The sequence below is a fragment of the Schistocerca serialis genome, chromosome 3 (assembly GCF_023864345.2).
Source record: "Schistocerca serialis cubense isolate TAMUIC-IGC-003099 chromosome 3, iqSchSeri2.2, whole genome shotgun sequence".
NCBI lineage: Eukaryota > Metazoa > Arthropoda > Insecta > Orthoptera > Acrididae > Schistocerca > Schistocerca serialis.
Window position 1 is genome coordinate 370,835,449 of NC_064640.1, and position 20,058 is coordinate 370,855,506.

A 20,058-nucleotide genomic window follows, 5' to 3' on the forward strand; every position below is an offset into this window, starting at 1 on the left:
TCACATTGAAACACTTGCCGTGCAGGGACTTGAGCAACATGCACAACACCACCTCAAAAAGCTCTCCATCCTACTCACTTGCTACTCCCGCCTCAGAGTACCACTGTCCACCACTTCTACAACAACCTCAAAACCTCCTCCACACCCCCTCATAGCTGACAAACCCTGTCTCACCGACCTACTATACTTACCCCACCCAACAAGACCCCCTCCCAACACCACGCAGAACCCAGAACCTAAACAGACCTGCAACATACTTATGTACCTTTCCTCCAGAAGCCTTAGTGCCACAGAAATATCAGTCCTTTCCAAAGGCCTCACCTTTTGCCCCACTCCCAAATTCAACCAGGCAGGACTAGTTAAAGACCTTCTCTCCTTCTCCTGGTCCCTACAGTGGAAACACTTTTTTGCCACCAACCCAACCAATCAGACTCAATCAAAGACCAACATTGAACCTTGCCTGACTCAGTTCACTCCTCCATCCAACCGTGATCCACCCCCACTGTCTCCAAACCACCCCCTGTTTCTTAACCTCGAACCCTGCCTCAACGTCATTCCCCAAATCCCTCAACATGCAAACTAACCTTACAACTGCTGAAAGAACCACAGTCCACCATCTAAAAACTGATCCCAAACTTATAATCCTACCTGCTGACAAAGGTTCCACCATTGTTGTTTTGACCCGCAAGGATTATATGGCAGAAGGACTCTGTCAGTTGTCAGATACTTCTACCTACAAACCATGCCACAGTGATCCTATTCCAGTAATCCAGCAGGATCTCCAAACACTACTCAAATCCTTAAGCCCATCCCAAAACTTCTCCCCAGAGTCCATCTCTCTACTTACCCCTACCACTCCCCGCACTACCACCTTCTACATGCTGCCTAAATTACATAAATCCAACCACCAAGGATGCCCCATTGTGGCTGGTTACTGTGCCCCCACTGAGATAATCTCTGCTCTCGTAGACCAACACCTTCAACCTATTACCCGGAACCTATCCTCCTATATAAAAGATACCAACCATTTCCTCGACTGACTCTCCACAGTTCCTGTTCTTTTACCACACGATGCCCTGCTCATCACTATTGATGCCGCCTTCCTGTACACAAACATTCCTAATGCCCATGGCCTTACTGCTATCAATCACTACCTTTCCAGACACGCTATGGATTCCAAACCAACAAACTCTTTTCTAGTCTCTATGACTGACTATTTCCTCATCCACCATTACTTCGTGTTTGAAGGCATTACCTACAAACAAATTCATGGTATGGCTATGGGCACCCACATGGCACCATCCTATGCTAACCTATTCATGGGCCATCTAGAGGAATCTTTCCTGAAAACCCAGAATCCCAAACCCCTCACCTGGGTCAGATTCATTGATGACATCTTTGCTATCTGAATTGAAGGTTAGAATATCTTATTCACATTCCTCCAGAACCTCAACAACTTCTCCCCCATTTGCTTCACCTGGTCCTACTCAACCCAACAAGCCACCTTCCTAGATGTTGACCTTCACCTCAGAGATGGCTACATCAGTACCTCTGTCCATATCAATCCTACTGACCACCAGCAATACCTCCACTTCGACAGCTGCCACCCATTCCATACCAAGAAGTCCCTTCCATACAGCTTAGCCACCCGTGATCATAACATCTGCAGTGATGAGCAGTCCCTCTCAAAATATACTGAGGGTCTCACTGAAGCCTTCATTGACCATAATTATCCTCCCATCATTGTACAAAAAAAAAAAAAAATCTCCCATACCTCATCTTTCCAGTCTCCCACCATCTCCCAAAGTCTCACAGTCCGGCCACAAAGGAGCATTCCCCTCAAAACCATCTGGGACTGGAGCAACTGAATTATGTTCTCCGCCAGGGTTTTAATTACCTCTCATCATGCCCTGAAATAAGAAATGTCCTGCCCACTATCCTTCCCACCCCTCCTACCATGGCATTCTGCCATCCGCCAAACCTACACAATATACTCGTCCATCCTTACACAACCACTGCTCCCAATCCTTTACCTCACGGCTCATACCCCTGTAATAGATCTAGTTGCAACACCTGTCCCATACATCCTCCTACCACCACCTACTCCAGTTCAGTCACTAACATCACCTATCCCATCAAAGACAGGGCTACCTATGAAACCAGTCATGTGATTTACAATCTAAGCTGCAACCTCTGTGCTGGATTTTATGTAGGCATGACAACCAACAAGCTGTCTGTCCGCATGAATGGCCACCAACAACCTGTGGCCAAAAACCAAGTGGACCACCCTGCTGCTGAACACGCTACCAAACATGATACCCTTCATTTCAATGACTGCTTCACAACCTGTTCAATATGGATCCTTCCCACCAATACCAGCTTTTCTGAAATGCGCAGGTGGGAACTTTCCCTGCAATACATCCTACATTCCCGTAACCCTGCTGGCCCAACCTTCGTTAATCACTGTCCTCACCCATCCAGCCTCCTCCCTGTTCCCATTCCAGCACTACACAGCCATCATTTCACCTCCACACCCAGTCTTTTAATTTCTTGGTATTCCTTTTATTTCTCTCCTTTCTGGTACTTACCCCCTCCCCCTTCCGCACCTTCTCTCCTGCCCTCCGTGTAAACTGCAACACTTCACTGTCCGCCACTCCCACCATACTATCCCTCCCTCTCCCCGCCCCTGCCTAATCCTTACCACCACCCAGTCGCCACTCCCATCATGCACTGGTGTTGCTGTTTGCAGTGTGTTTTCAGTTCTCTGAGACTGCAGACATGTGTGCAAGTTGCGTTCACGTGAGTGTGTGTGTGTGTGTGTGTGTGTGTGTGTGTGTGTGTGTGTGTGTGTGTGCGTTCTTGTATGCGTGTCTACTGCTGACAAAGGCCTTAATGGCCAAAAGCTTTAATTGTGTGTATCGTTTCGTTGTGCCTATCGTGACTTAGCATCTCCACTATATGGTGAGTAGCAACTTTTCTTCTCTGGTATTGTTACATTCCATCCTGGATTTTCCATTGTTTGACAATGGCTTGTGGAGTATATATGCAGATGTAGATGATTTTGAGTAACTGCTGTATATTCCATCTGCCTGTAACATCTAAACTTTGCCTGATATCACGTGCTATAGCTATTTGATGCTTCTGAAGATCAGTGAACAGCTCTCACTTATTAGTAAATAGCTGACAATGGAGTTCTGCACATGTACTATTACAATGGTAAGTCTCAGTGTCAATAAATGAGACATCAGAAAAAACAAGCCTGGTTCTAGAGTATAGGGCCAATGGTTGCCACTTGTTAGGTATGTGATGTTTTGTTATTCCTTACTCTCTTGGGTCTTTTGTAGCAGACAATTAAGATTTCCAAAAACATGAGGGCTAACTAGTTTCTTCGGGGAAGGCTCAACATGTGTTTAAGTTTAGTGTTAGTTTCATTATGTCTTTCTCTGTGTTATGACACACTAAAAAATGCTGCAATGTGTCCTTTTCAGAGAGAGAGAACATAAAAACAGAGCATATGAACATTTAACTTATTTCTCTGTTCTCCCCAAGACACTCTGTGGATTACTACAGGTGAATGAAGATTGTGAGGAGCAAGCCTTAATGTCTGTACATGACATGCATTTCACAGTATGGTACACCTGTCATCAAAAATTATTTCTTGGCAGATTATAAAAAAATAAATAAATAAGTATGTAATAAGTAAGTAAGTTTGTGATAAGTTGCCATGTATGTGTGGTAAGATTAGCACTCTTGTATTAGGAACTGCTTACATAAATTGCTACCAAAATTAGGATCACTTAGAATTAATATACATGCTTAGAGACCATTATTTGAAGCATATCTCATTGTGTGCAGATTATCAAACAGGAAACTAAGGATTCTTCTCACTGTATGACATCAGAAGCACTATTCTACAACAGGATTAGGGATGACTAGTAGTGACAAAAAGCAAAGTGTAAGATTTTAATGATCCTTTTATTTCATACTCCAAGAAATTTTACAAAAGGTTTCTGCAGCTATGATAACTACAAATAACTTCATCAGCTAGAGAGTGATAGTTACAGTATAGGCCACTCTTTTTCCCATAACCATGACAGACAAGCATTCTAAATGATATACAATATTTTCAAAAGAAAGTTAAAGAAATTGTGGATTTATAATTTGTTAAGTAGTTGCAGTAATGAAAAGTCCTAAACAGACAACCACTCACTTTTAAGTTGAATGGTAGACAAGGAAATAATATGTTCAAATGTTAACTTTATAAAGTAATGAACTTTTAGTAACTGACATAGCAGGCAGGTATTGTGCACAGAAGGAAAGAAAAAGAAGAAAGAAAGATGGAAAACACACACACAAAGAGAGAGAGAGAGAGAGAGAGAGAGAGAGAGGGAGAGAGAGTTCCAGCTAGAGAGTGGGTAGTGTGTACAACTGCAACAGCCTTTCTGAATGACAGGTCAGCAGATAGTCACCCATAATTTTTACTTGTTTGTCTGCCATTCAGAAATTCATCTGAAGTGAATGGTAGCCTGTTCTCAGTTCATTTTTACATTTCACAGTCACTTTTAATTTGTGTCACTGGAGGAATGTATGTTTCAGTTATCTGAAGAATAATTCAGAAGGAATTTATTTACACCTAAGTTGTAGTTAACTAGCCCGATGTCATATTTAGAGTAGTACGGTAAACTAATTATCTCATGAATAGCTGATATGTATTTAGAAGATCCAAATCTCCACAACAAAACAAAAATACCCAGCATTGAACTGAAAGCTTGAGAAAGCAGTGCATTTGTTGTTACACATTAGTTTCATGAGAATGTGACAGAAAATACAAGATGAAGTAAAAAGTGCATATGAGGATAGAAGACTTCACAGTAAAGAACAGAATTGCTCAGAGTGGACAGGCATATTCAAAGATAGAAAAAGCTTTACTTTTTGAGTGAGATGTCTGTGTGTTTGTCAGAAATTAAAAAGCAGTTTGTCCAAAAGCTAAGCAATTTTACATTTTTTGCTCAGTGTCTTCTATATTTTGTGAGTAGTCATCTATCCTCATAAACATAGAGTCATGACTGTTTTGTTTTTATCTCAGTTCAATAATAAAAAGCAATTCAAGCAAGGAATTAGAATTAAATGTTGTTGTCACAGCTGCAGTTCCATTATATTGATGTAAAAATGCATATTTTACTGTTAGAATGGAAACATGGAGCTCAACATTAAACTGGCATGCACAAAAAAAGGGGGACTTTGTCCTGCTTTTGCAGGATGCATAATTGCCTTTATTATTTACAATACCATGTTAATTTTTGTACAGGTGATATCAAAAGTATATTACAAGTAATAATATTTACAATATTAAAACAAAATGCTTTTTAAACTGCATATAACACAGATTGTAAGAAACACTATATACACTTCAATAGCTCTAAAAAGTGTTAATTACTTTAGCTATGACTACCATAAAACAGTAATATTGAAGAGATCATATATGAATTGTATTTATTACCACAGCAATGGCCAGAGTGTTATAAGGAAACTGGATCTGTCTGCATTAACAACACTAAATTTTATAGTAAAACTTATTGAATTACAGTGCTGTTGTTGCTCAGTCATTAGAGTCCAGTTCCTTATTAGTAGGTGGATGTCAGCATGTAAGAACACTTAATACAAAAAGCAAAAATCTGAGCCTAAATGATTTTTTTCGATTGATAATATTTTCGTCGGAAGCAGCTGGCAAGACTCTAACATGATCGCCTCCTATGAAAGAAATTGAATGAAAAAAATTTCATTGTCAAACAATGGAAACTCAAGGTTGTGTAATCAACAGGACAATGAAAAGATAGATTGCTACTCACTGTAAATATGACACATAAAATTGCAGACAGGCACAGCAAAAAGACACTTATACATCAGCATTTAGCCAAAAGTCTTTGACACACACACATGAGCACCATCTCTAGAAGTCAGACTGGAATACAACTGTCACATAGGATGGCAGCAACAATCTTGAGGGGGTGGGGGAGGGGTAAAGGATAGTAGGTCATAGATGGGGAAAGAGAAGAGCATTGACTCTGACGAATCAAGGAGGGACTAAACTGCTAACAGGCACAGTATTGGGAAGCTGTGGGGCAGGTGGTTGGAGAGGGGGGAGGGAGAATGGGAAGCCAGAAAGGAGAGGAGCAGGGAAGAGGAAATACAGGTGGGTGAATTGGCAGAGGGTGGCGCACAAAGAGGGTGGGAGATAACAATACTGAGGAGGTTACAGGACAGAGGGGTTGGAAACCATATGGCAGAGGCTGTGAGGACAGTAGGTTACTATAGGTTGAAGCTGTACATTTCAGAAAATCTGGTGGTGGAGAGGGGAATTCAGATGACTTTGATAGTGAAGCAGCCATTGAAATCAAGCAAATTTTCAGCTGTATATTGTGCCACATGGTGGTCTACTTTGCTCTTGGCCACAGTTTGGCGGTGGCTCTTCATCCTGGTGGACAGCTGGTTGGTAGTCATACCAAAATAAAAAGCCATGCAATGACTGCAGCAGAGCTGGCATATGACATGGCTGATTTCACAGGTGGCCTGGCCTCTGATGGGGTAGGATAAGCTTGTGACAGGACTGGAGTAGAAATTGCTGGGTGGGTAGATTTGGCAGGTCTTGCATCTGGGACTTCCACAGATATGATCTCTGCGGCAAGGGTTTGGTATTTAGATTGGATAGGGATGGACTAGGATGTTGTGGAGCTTGGTTGGGTGATGGAACACCACTTTAGGAGAGGCAGGAAGGATCTTAGGTAGGATGTCCTCATTTGAGGCCCAGATAATAAGTAATCAAAGCCCTGATGAAGGATGTGATTCAGTTATTCCAGTCCAGGGTGGCATTGGGTGATGAAGGGAACTCTCCTTAGTAGCTGGTTCTTGGGGGTAGGGGAAGATTGGGGGTGTGATGAGAAATGGTACAGAAGATCTGTTTGCAGATTAGATGTGAGTGATAGCACCTGTCTGTGAAGGTCTTGGTGAGACCGTAAGAATTTTGGGCAAGGGAGTTATTGAAATTGCAGATAGCCTGTCACCAGGTAGCCAGGCTGTATACGAGGGATTCTTTGATGTGTAAGGAATGACAGCTGTCAAAATGCATGTACTATTGGTTGTTGGTGGGTTTAATGTGAACAGAGGTGTGGATGGAGCTGTCAGAGAGGAGGAGGTCAATGTCCAGGAAGGTGGCACACTGGGTTGAGGAGGATTAGGTAAAGCAGATGGGAGAGAAGGTGTTGAGGTTGCGCAGGAATGAAGACAGGCTGTCCTGGCCCTCAATCCAGATCACAAAGATATCATTAGTGAGCCTGAACAAGGCCTGAGATTTTGCGTTTTGGGAGGCTAGTAAGGTGTCCTCCAGATGACCCATAAACATGCTGGCATAGAAGGGTGCCATGCTGGTGTCCATGACCATGCTGCAGATTTCTTAGTATACTTTTGCCTCAAAGGAGAATTTGTGAGCTAGGATAAAGTTATTAAGTGTATGAGGAATGAGGTAGTGGGTTATCAGTGCGAAGGACATTGGGAGAGGTAGTGTTCAATAGCAATAAGATCATGGATGTTGGTGTATGGAAAAGTGGCATCAACAGTGACTAGTAGGAATCCAAGAGGTAAAGGGGTGGAGATGGTAAAGACATGGTGAAGGAAGTGGTGGGTATCTTTGACATGAGAGGCTAGATTATGGGTGGCTGCTTCGAGCTGTTAGTCAATGAGGGCTGAGACTCTTTCTGTGGTGGCACAATAACCAGCTAGAGTGGTGTATTCAGGGTTGTTGCATTTATGGATATTGGAGAGCATGTAGAAGGTGGGTGTGGGGATATTATAGTGGCAAGGAGGGAAATGGATTCAGGGGACAGGTTCTGGGAAAGGCCTAAGTTAGATAACTGAGAGAGGCCATCTGCCAAGTAGCCACTGCGATTCATAAAAATAGTGGTGGAAATATTGTCTGCAGGTAGGATGATTAGTTCAGGATTTGTTTTGAGGTTGTGTATAGCTGTCCTTTCTTCTGCTGAAAGGTAGGTGTTCTGAGGAAGGACCTTGGGGATGGATAGTGATGCCAAGTTGGAAATAAGGAATTTCTGGAAGTTGACCAGGGGGTGATGAGGTGGGAGGGAGAGAGAATCACCGTTGAGCAGTGGTATGAACTGCAGCATTCTCTGGAATAATAACTTAGCTGAAATCCAGATCAATCAATAATTATTACATATTACATTATCAAATTATATATTCTGAAACTACAATATTTAATTTATATTTGACTGAAAGTTAGTCAATGTACATGAGTTTGAAATGAATATTAACCATTTAAAATGTTTGATGCTCTGTATCTCAATCTCAATATATTTCAGTTACGTCATTATTCCAGAGAACACCTCAGTTGGGAGTGGCAGGGTTCAATGTTGGGATTAGGTTGGCTACGGTTTGAGGGATTGAGGGCAAAGAAGCACTTCCATCGCAAGGATTGGGAGAAGGAGATTAGGCCATCGAAATCTCTGCCCCCTCTGCAAGATATTACTACTGTGTAATCTCTGATAGATACATCACATCTTTAAAACTGAATCTCTTAATCTCTAGCACCTGCAGGAGCATTCCAGACACCACCTCCATAAGTTATCCAACCTGGTGACATCCTACTGCTGCTTTGGGGCAATGTGCCCCCTTGTCAACGCCTCATAGCACCCTGATCCTGCCTAGCTGACCTTTTCAACTTGCCACATCCCCCAAAACTCCCTACTGGCATTCCACTAAATCCAGAGCTGAAACATTCCTGTAACACTGATATTAACCTTTCCACCAAAACCCTCAGCACCACAGAAGTTCCAGTCTTATCCAAAGGCCTCATCATTGGCCCTACACCCAAATTTAACTGTGTTGGAGTTGTCAAAGACCTACTTTGCTTCTCTTCATCCCTGTAATGGAAACCACTTCTTTGCAATGAATCCCTTCAACCAAAGTCAACCTAATTTCAACACTGAACCAGGCCTCTCTCAGTTCATACCACCATTCACCTGCGACCCTCTGCCTTTACCACCTAACTGTCCTATGGTCACCTTACAGGAATTCCTTACTTTCAGCTTGGTCTCACCATTCTTCCACAGGTCCCTTCCTTAGAACACCAACCTTTCAGTAGAAGAAAGGACAACCATACACAACCTCAAAACAAATCCTGACTTGATCATCCTATCTGCAGACAAAGGCTCCACCACAATTGTTATGAATCATTGTGACTACCTGGTGATGTGCCTCTGCACATTATCTGACTCCTCCACCTATAAACTCTACCAGAGTGACCCCATTCCAAAGGCCCAACATAGCCTCCAATCCCTGATTTAAAGTCCTAGGCCTTTCCCAGCACTTCTCCCCTGAATCTATTTCCCTCCTCACCAGTATGACACACTGCACACCCACGTTCTACATGCTCCTCAAAAACCACTTCCCACAATCCTGGACCCCCACTGTAGCTACATATTGTGCCCCCACTGAAAGAATTTCAGCCATGATTGACCAGTACCACCCAACAGTTACCCATAACCTATCCTCCCATGTAAATGACACTAACCACTTCCTTGAACCGACTCTACACCATCCTCACCCCTTTACCTCCTGGATTCCTACTTGTCGCCATTGACGTCACTTCCCTACACACCAACCTCTATGGTCTTACTGCTGTTGAACACTACCTTTCTCAAAATCCTTCAGATTCTAAATCCACTACCTCATTCAACCTCATTCCTCATATACCTTCACAACTTTATCCTAGCTCACAACTAGTTTTCCTTTGAAGGGAAGGTCTACAAACAAGTTTGCAGCACAGTCATGGGCACTTCATGATCTGGACTGAGGGCCAGGGCACCCTATCTTCATCACAACCTCAACACTTTGTCCCCTCTCTGCTTCACCTGATCCTCCTCAACCCAGTGTGCCACCTTCCTGGGAGTTGACCTCTTCTACTCTCATGGCTCCATCCACACCTCTGTTCACATTAAACCCACCAACAACCAACAGTAACTGCACTTTGACAGCTGCCATCCCTTACACACCAAAAAACCCCTCCCATATAGCCTAGCCACCTGGTGACAGTGTATCTGCAATTTCAATAACGCCCTTGCCTAGTATGCTGAGGGCATCACCAAGACCTTCACAGAGAGGTGCTATCAGATCTAGTCTGTAAACAGATCTCCCATACCATTTCCCCTCACACCCTCAGTCCACTCACCATCCCCAAGAACCAACTACAAAGGAGAGCCCCCTTTGTCTCCTAAAACCACCCCAGGCTGGAACAACTGTACCACATCCTTCATCGGAGCTTTGATTACCTACTACCATGCCATGAAATGAGGGACATCCTACCATAGATCCTTCCCACCCCACCCAAAGTGGTGTTCCATCACCCACCCAACCTCCACAACACCCAGTCCATCCCTATGCCACTCCCAATACCAACCCTTTGCCACAGGGATCGTATCCCAGTGGAAGACCCAGATGCAAGAACTACCAAATCCACCCACCCACCAGTTAATATTCCAGTCCTGCCACAGTCTTACCCTACGCCATCAGAAGCCAGGCAACCTATAAAAGCAGCCATATCATATACCAGCTCTGTTGCAATCATTGCGCAGCTTTTTATATTGGTATGACTACCAATCAGCTGTCCATCAGGGTGAACAGCCACCACCATACTGTGGCCAAGAGCAAAGTAAATTATGATGTGGCACAACAGCACAACATGTAGCTGAACATAACATGCTTGATTCAGTGGTTGCTTCACCATCAGAGCCATATAGATTCTCTCCTCCACTATCAGCTGTTCTGAAATGTGCAGATGGGAAGTATCCTTGCAACACATTCTGCACTCCCAAAATTATCACAGCCTCAACCTAGGATAACCCACTGCTCCAACACCTACCACCCAATGATTTCCACACCTTCTGTCCTGCCACCTCCTTCCTTTTCTCATCTCCCACCTTCTTTGTGCAGTGCCCTTGACCAATCTGTCCTCTTCTCTGCGCCTCTCCTATTTTGCTTCCCATTTTCCCCCTCTCACCCTCCCCCACTCCCTTCCCAACAGCCTCCTGACATCACACCTGTTGACAGTCTAGTCCCTGCACACTCTGCCAGACAACACTCTTCCGCCCCCCCCTCCCCCCCCCCCCCCTGTACCCTGCTATGCCTTCCCCTTTGCTGCCCCTCCAGACTGTTGCTTCCATTCCACATGAAGCTGCATTCTGGTCTGAGCCACCAGAGATGGTGGTCATGTGCACACATGAGGTGTCCTGGCTTGTGTGAATGAATGTGTGTTTCTGTTTCTTTTTCTGATGAAGGTTTTGTGCAGAAGGAAATGTGTAAGTTTCTTCTTGCTGTGGCTGTCTGCAACTCAAAATGTCATCTTTATGGTAAGTAGTAATCCACATTTTCTTCATATTGTTAACAGTTTATATTTTGTCTTGAGTTATCCATTAATGGAAGACAATAACTTGTGTTCCTCTATGAATTAATAATTTACAAGGAGTATCACTAGTGATCTGTATAAGAAAAATGGCAACAAAGAGGTAGTAAATAACTCATTACTGTAGAGTCAACCATTTCAACTGATTAAATTATTTTCTGGTTAAACTATAAGATAAATATGTATACAAAGATATCATGATGTTATTTTTGATGATGTAACTCATCAAGTGAAAGAATAATTTTCTCACTTGTGATAGCAAAACTCACAACTGAATGATTCTCTAAAATGAGGCCAGTGAATGAATGCAGATTCTTATAATTGAAAGGAAATGACTCCCTGTTCCAATATTTATTGCAGCAGCAAAAAATACACTCCAAGACAAAAAATTATGCACCAGAAGGGAATTATCTGAATGGGATGGCAATTAGTATATGTGATGTGCATGTAGAGACAAACAAATGATCACAATTTCATGCAAATTGGTCGATTTGTTTGAGAGAAAGATCTTCACAAACTGAGCAAGTTAATAATACCTTGGTCCAAGTCTGACCCTTACTCAAGCAGCTACTCAGCTCAGCACTGACTGACAGAGCTGTTGGATGTCCTCCTGAGGGATAGTGTGCAAATTCTCTGGAAATGGCACATTAGATCATTAAGATACTATGATAGTTGGAAGCCCTGCCCATAATACTCCAAATGTTTTTAATTGGGGAGAGATCTGGTGACCTTACTGATCAAAGTATGGTTCACGAAGACAAGCAGCAGCCACATTATCTTGCTGAAATATAAGCTCATGATTGCTTGCCATGAATGGCAACAAAACAGGACATGGAGTATCATTAATTTACTGCTGTGCTGCAAGAGTGCTGCAGATGAAAACCAAAGGGGTCCTGCTACAAATGAAATGGTGGTGGTGGTGGTTAGTGTTTAACGTCCTGTCAACAACGAGGTCATTAGAGACGGAGCGCAAGTTTGGGTTAGGGAAGGATTGGGAAGAAAATCGGCCGTGCCCTTTCAAAGGAACCATCCCGGCATTTGCCTGAAACGATTTAGGGAAATCACGGAAAACCTAAATCAGGATGGCTGGAGATGGGATTGAACCATCGTCCTCCCAAATGCGAGTCCAGTGTGCTAGCCACTGCGCCACCTCACTTGGTACAAAATGAAATGGCACCCCATGGTTATAGGGATCATACGATGTGTGACAGTCAGGATGGTATCCCACTACTATCTGGTGCCTCTCCAGACACGTCTTCATTGTTCATTTGGGCCTGGAATTTCATTGACGGGAGTGGAACTGTCTTCAGTGATGAATACCACTTTGAATTGGGCTACAATTACCAGTGGAAACTTTCAAAAATATCCCTCAAGAGGACATCCAGCAAATTCATTAATCAGTGCTAAGCTGAGTAACTGGTTGTGTAAGGCCCAAAAGTTGACCAATGTGTTATTACCTCGCTCAATTTTTAATGCTCTTCCTCTTGAATAAATCACCCACTTCATCTGAAATTGTGATCATTTGTTTGTCTGTACATGCACATCACATCTAACAATTTCTGTCCCATTCGCAAAGTACCTTTGTCTTAGAGTGCATAAAAATTAACAAGACAAATAACTAATTCTTAAGTTTACTCACATGTACTTACCAAGTTTCTGCTTAGCGTCATTAAAAACCTCCTCCCAGTCTGCTTTCTTATCTTGTGAAGAGAATACCACAACAAGTGAGTCAGTTGCAGCACCTCTGTAAAAGAATAAATGTTAGTGTATTAGAAACTGTTTTCCAAGTAGAAAATAACTTTTGTAACAAAGCCATTATCATATTTGATGTGAAGGAGCTATTTCTTTTATTAACTGACTATTTTTAAGCATAACCCATTTTGACAACCCAAGTTGTCTGTGTTTGGATACACACATAATTTGCATGGACTATTCAGTCTTTCCATTTCATTTCAATTGAAGGTAAGTTCGGAAATATAGAGAAGCATATTGCTTGAGCCACTTGAAATGTTTAAATGCTACATTGTGGTTGATATGTTCTAGTTTAACATTAATATCTGTCATACAGTTTAATTTTGTGTCAGGAAATTTCATAACTTGCAGTCAAACAGCATTATCCTGCATAAAATAAGCTATTGTAGAACACAATAATATTCTACCAGGATATAACCATTATAATGTGCCATATAGATGTCAAGTGGATCAAGTAATACTGTGCTGGATAAATAAGTCTGGATCTCAGTAGGAAGTGTGATGACAGGAGTACAATTTTTTCACATAAAGTATGTACCAGTATACTAACAAACACAAATTACATGGCTTATGAAAATTAGTCATGACAAACTGGTCATATGGGAATACAGGCTTTCTAAGTGAATTTCCTTGCTGAAATCTTCTTGTATTGTTAGCCACACCACGGCATCATATTGTCAAAATGTTTCAGCAAGTTTCCTACTCATCATCTTCAGACAAATTGATGCGACAACATGATGCCATGACTTGACTAATAACCCAAGAAGATTTCATGAAAAAACTAGTTAGTGAATAAAGTAAATAGCAGCTTTGGTTCACCTACAAAAATGTCTTTCCTACAATATTTAAAAGCTCAGCTCCATTAAAAGTTGCACTAGACAGTATCATAAAATAAGAACATAATATATTGTAAGAATAGAAGTAACTGTGCAACAATTTCAGTCTTAAGTCTTATATACAGTCATTTTAATTATTATGCATGCCAAATAAGATTTGTTAAATGTGTTCTACAGTGAGAATATAGTTAAGAAAGTCTGATGAAAAATGCTGAAATTTGTATTTGTATTGAGAAGATTCAAACAAATGAAATATTGCACTGCTTTATTTATTGGAACACAATTTTTCTCAGCTGTAGGATCCAAGATATCTCTTAATATTTATTTAAAACTACAATTATATTGTGTTTCTTGTATGTGTAAGGTTTGTTGTTTTTTTTACAGGAACAGTCCAATTTCATTGTCCCAATAATTTCAATTAAGAAAGTCTCTTCTACTGTAATAGTTTAAACAAAATATTAAATGTGAAAGAGTCACTCATAAGTATTACATACTTTAAACTTGATTTACTCTTACATACTGTAAACAAAAAGGAATTATATATGTAATTTGTGTTCAGTGAGTGAAGTCTCCATGGACAAGTGAAATGTTACTCACACGTACACCACATTCCCAAGTACCTGTTTTGCGTCCACAAATGTTCAATGTGTATCAACTGTTGATACGCATATTTTGAAACCCATTAAGCCATTTGTTATGCGGAAACTCTAATGGCAGGGTTGTCCTTGGCCTGAACTGTTTTCATCTGCTGAAGTTTATGCTGTCACCTTGAAATTTTGCTATTAGTTAATGATTGGGTGTTTCTTACTGGCAACTACATAAAATTTAAAGATACAGTTTTGTAGCTCTGCCACAGACACAAAACATTATACTGTTTATTTATACTTAAGGCACTCTGATGAAAAGTAATTTTGTATGCCTATTTGTATGTTCTGTTAATGGACCTGATCAGAGCTGGATCTGAAGTATATTCATCTCACTCATTAGTATTTAAGATGTATACAATGTGACCATGGTCAGATGATTAAGAGAGATACAGAAGCAACCTTATGTTCATGCAATATTCTTTGAACAGCTCCACTAATTTTGGAGCTATAGGGCAGTGCATTCCCATGTTGAACGTACAGGACACATGGGATTTTGTAGGCCAGCAAACAGAGTCACACAATGGGGCAAATCTTGTTATACTGATTGCAATTAGGAAATAATGGCAGATTATCAAGGACCATATTTTATTCCATGTGAGCATCCTTAACACAAGAATCTCTCTCCATCATATGTCTGAATGGCAGCGCATGGGAAAACAGGTTGATCACCTTATGTAGTTTTTATTTGTATTACAAATTTCAACTCCAGATGACCATTTCTTATGCTTGGAACATCCAATAGTAGTGTACTTAGATCTATGATAATATCTGTGCCTTTGATATGTGATAGACAGAAGTACATGTGTATGGCAGTGGATTCTGTATACCTGTATGAGGAGTTCACTCCAGATAGCATAGTTGCATACTGGGTGTTGTTGCACTGAACAGGTGACAAATTTGCAGCATTGGACCTCATCTATCTGCTGTTACAATATGTGACAGCTGACAGTGTTCTCTGTCAATAACACATTGTTCTCCATGGTATCTGACTGTAACAACACAAGCTTTTACTGAATTGAGGGACTCACAGTGTACCATTGACACAGTGGCACATACAAACCCCATTACCTACATGATCTTGTAAATTGAATGTCTCATCCACAAGGCATGTACAGTCTGACCACAATCAAATGTAACAATATTGCACATATTGCATATATCATGCACAAGAGTCCTGAAAATGATGAACACAACATCTAACTATTAACAAATCACATGACATATCAAACTATTCCATTCTTCATGGTGATAGGAACACTCTACCAACCACACAATAGCTCTCTCTATCTTTCAACTGTGTGAGTGTATATTTAAGAAAAGTACAAATAGATGCACTCATCTTATACTGCTATGTTGTTCGTGTTAAATGTGATCTACTAGTAGAAGCCAAATCACAAAACGAGGATGACAATGAATGTAGAATCCTAGAACAGTCTGCAGACCATTGCGTAACATTTCGGTAACTGTACAAGACAGCTCTGTTACTGTTAACAAAATACAAATATCCTATACATAGACAATGTACACAGTGAAATAAGAAAGTGGATATCTTTCACCTCCTGCATATGATAACTACCATGTGGAATAACTGTATTGACATTTAGTGGCACAAATTTTTCCCCCTTTGACTTTATAAACAATACTGATCAAGTCATTTGGTTACAGGAGAGTGTTCCATTACAGTGTTCATTAGGATGATCCTGGCTTCCCTACAATTTCACAGCATCATGACAACATCCCAAATCAATTCCTTTATGCTTGTGTGCTGGAAGAAATGCAGTCAAACCTGTTTCTCCCAGCCAGCTGGGTTACACAAAAAGGTTTCTGGGTTTTTCTTCTGTGTCACACATGGTTGATAGGATTTTGCATGCCAATGCCCTCAGATCACAAGACTTAGTACCACATGGGCCATTATCAATGAAGTTTCTGTCAAGCAGCATTACCACATGGGCATATTTTCCATGAATTTACTGTCAAGCAGCAGTCTCAACCTAAACTGCCTCCATTTCAACTGGAAAGTCCACAGATGTGATTTGCTATTATGGAGAATATACTGGCTAGCCACATCACCATAGATGATGCTTCAGAATTTTCTGCTTTTATAAGCAATGTTGGTTACTCTACATACCTCATTAGTGATGTGATTCACTCAATTCCTGCCACTGACAAATTTTACTCAGCAAAGGCTATTTTATCCAAAATGCCTAAACACCATATGCAGCCAGGGGTTTACACAGAGAAACTGGATGGAAGAACATCTTCCTAATTTTCGAGGCATTTACATGAATTATTAGATCCAGCAACTCATGCTGGATGGCATGATTTGGACTATACGCTTAAGTTAAGTGCCTCCACATTTATAGGCTTCAATAATTTCTCATTGATGTGATAGATGATAAGGCAGATTGCATATGGCTAATAGAATTCTTGTACTCCCATAACAGCAGCATTAGTAGGACAGAAGTTCCAACAGCTTATGCCAGCAGCACCCCTTAAACTCTCTCATGTAGCAACAAGTTGCCAAAGAGTGCCAGGCATGTACTGAGGGTCAAGACAGTAACAGCCTGTGTAAACAACACATGTTATAGCTAAGGGGAACCCAATTCAACAGCTGTTCACAGGAGGTAAACTCACAGCCGGTGAAGACAACCAAGAATGGTCACATTTGTGTTGGATCCACACATGTTTCAGGAGTCACAATACCAAATTTTCAGCACCACTCTATCACCCAAACTTCATGTGCAACCTCCAGCAGGTGCTACAGGTCACAGAGCATTTCAAGAGCGCCTGCATTACAAATGAATGAGCCTAAAAAGTTTAGTTCAAACTTCTCATGATGGTTGTAGGTTATATGTCATAGACAAGAAGATGAACTGCTATTTCCTTACCAATGCAGGCTTGAAGGTGAGTACTATTCAGAAAACAACATTTCATTCAGAAGTTTTGGAGTCTCTCCTGCAACTGCAAGCTACAAATGGCACATCCATTAAACTATATGGCCAACCATTTGCACAATCAACATTGACCAACAAGGGAAGAGAGTTGGAATATAGTACCAAGCATCTTGTTCAGTTGAAGGAAGACATAGCATGTTGTGAAGAACAATCACCGGTTCCAACTCCCCATATCCTGGCAATTTTAAAGAATGTGAAAAATTTCCAGTGTTTGATGAACAACTTCAGTGATTCTTCCAGAGATTTCATCTCCCACATCAATGCAATGACTGTCAGCATATGCTGTGACAAACTGACTGAAGCACAGCTGCAAGATCCACAAATTACTTTCGATTAAGAACACCACTAGACTGACACTGGAATGGGCATCAATCCCTGGTACAGGTAAGAAGATATGATGCCCTACCTCCCAACACAGGTTACTCCCAGCTTTTCTGTAAAACTTACATGAAGTAAGTTTTGAAAGTTTGGATAATATGTTGAACACTGGAGTCTGATCAACCACCAAGTTACTCATAGAAAGGTTTGTCTGGCCTAATGTGAAAGCAGACTGCAGAACATGGACTCAAATATATATCAACTGTCAGCACAGCAAGGTCGGATGTCATGCATTCCACAAACATGGAAGATATACAGTAGTAAAAGAACATTTGCAACATGGATATCTCAACCCCATGGTGCCCTACCTGAGTCCAATGGATATCATTACATCCACTCAGCAACATACCGAGTAAATCACTGGGTAGAGGCAGTGCCTTTGGTGGATATGCCAGCAGAAATGACAGCTAAGGCTTTTCTACAAGTGTGGATTGTGTTGTTTCATTATCCTGTATCTATTACCACAGGCCAAGGGTACCAATTGAAAATGCAACTGTTTTCTGAACTATGCAAACTGTGCAGTGTCTAACACTTTAGTACAAAGGCTTACAAACCTCAGACCAATGGCCCTACCACCACTAAAGCAGCACTCATGTGACTCAATGATCAGCAGACAGAAGCACTTTCTTGTATGCTTCTAGGTGTTCAATTGGCCTACAAGGAAGACTTAATAACATCTTTAACAGAAATTTTATATGATGAAAGTCTCACATGGCTGGTGGAATTCAGGGCCTCTGTTCCTCTGCCTGACAACAAAGAGCTATAAGATTTGGTCAGGCAGACCAAACAACACATGTCTGTGTATACATACCACCTTCAAAACCTCAATGTGAGCAAAGCATGTCATACACATATAAGACATTGGCAGATAGTGAACATGTGATGCTTAGAAACAACACAATCTGTGCAGCTCTGCAATCTCTTTACACTGGCCCACACAGAATCCTTAAGCACAGTGAACAGATGTTCAAAACACTACTCAGTGTGAAAACTTGCACAGTATCTGCACAGCATGTGAAATCAACCTGGGTTATGGAACCTAGAAGATGATAATGGCACATCACTCCACCAGGGAATCAACCTTTGGAAGTGGGACACCACTAAGTTTTGACACCAATCTCCACCCACAAAGACTGTCAGCATCCCACTGCCACTGAAACTACAGGAAGACACAGAGTTTTCCCGGCACACCCATCACATGTGGAAGGCCCCACATTACCTATGAGATTGAAGTACCATGACAACAGGACAGTGTAGAAATGGTCTAGCCATACTTTGGTCGGCAGACTGTTAAATTTTGGTTGGTCATACCCTGTAACAACAGATCAAAGAGTGACAATACTATCATGAATGTAGCCTCTTTGTGCTTCACCTTAGGGGGAGGCTCTGTGTGGATTTTGCACCAAAACAGTGTCAATTGTGTGCCTCTACCTGAGAGTGACGTGTTTCTCTGTGCAGTGTTTTGTCCTTGCAGTGTAAGTTAGATTTAGTTGGTTCTTTGTATCCTTCCAATGCAAATGTTCTCTGCACATGTGCTCAGTGTGTTATGCAATGAAGTGCTGTAATTTTGCTCTTCTACATATGTATATTATTAGGATACCTATATATCAAGACTTTTTACAGATGGAATTCTACCTGTTCCTTTTTGATTTCCTAGTAGGGGAGAACATTGTACCTAGAGGATAATGTACCTAGCAACATGTGATGTTTCTTGGTTAGTATTTCAGTCTAGGGACTGATTTTAGAATCACATGAAGGAACACACACTAAAGACTGCCATACACAGCTTCTGCCATTTTCTACAGATTGTGCTGTTGTAAGACATGAGGTGTTTCATGCAGAATTTATAAATATTTCATGTTCTACACATTTAAGTGCTGTATAATACATTAAAGCAATTTGGAATAAATTGTTAATTCTTCTGGTGAATAAAATGTTTTATATTTTCAGAAACATTTATGTAACATGTGAACAATTAAGCCATACTTCATTGGTTGCACACCATCCTGTACCTTGAAACA

The 20,058-nt window shown here is 41.2% G+C and overlaps 1 protein-coding gene across 3 annotated transcripts in view; it reads right to left on the reverse strand.

The window, feature by feature from the left end:
* Window positions 1-20,058, reverse strand: part of LOC126470192 (rho guanine nucleotide exchange factor 17) — a 649,655-nt gene that overhangs the window by 127,976 nt on the left and 501,621 nt on the right. For all 3 annotated transcript variants that reach the window (XM_050097851.1, XM_050097852.1, XM_050097850.1), the window contains one exon: window positions 13,120-13,214. In XM_050097851.1, the coding sequence (XP_049953808.1) occupies window positions 13,120-13,214 (95 nt within the window). The remainder of the gene's footprint in view (window positions 1-13,119; window positions 13,215-20,058) is intronic.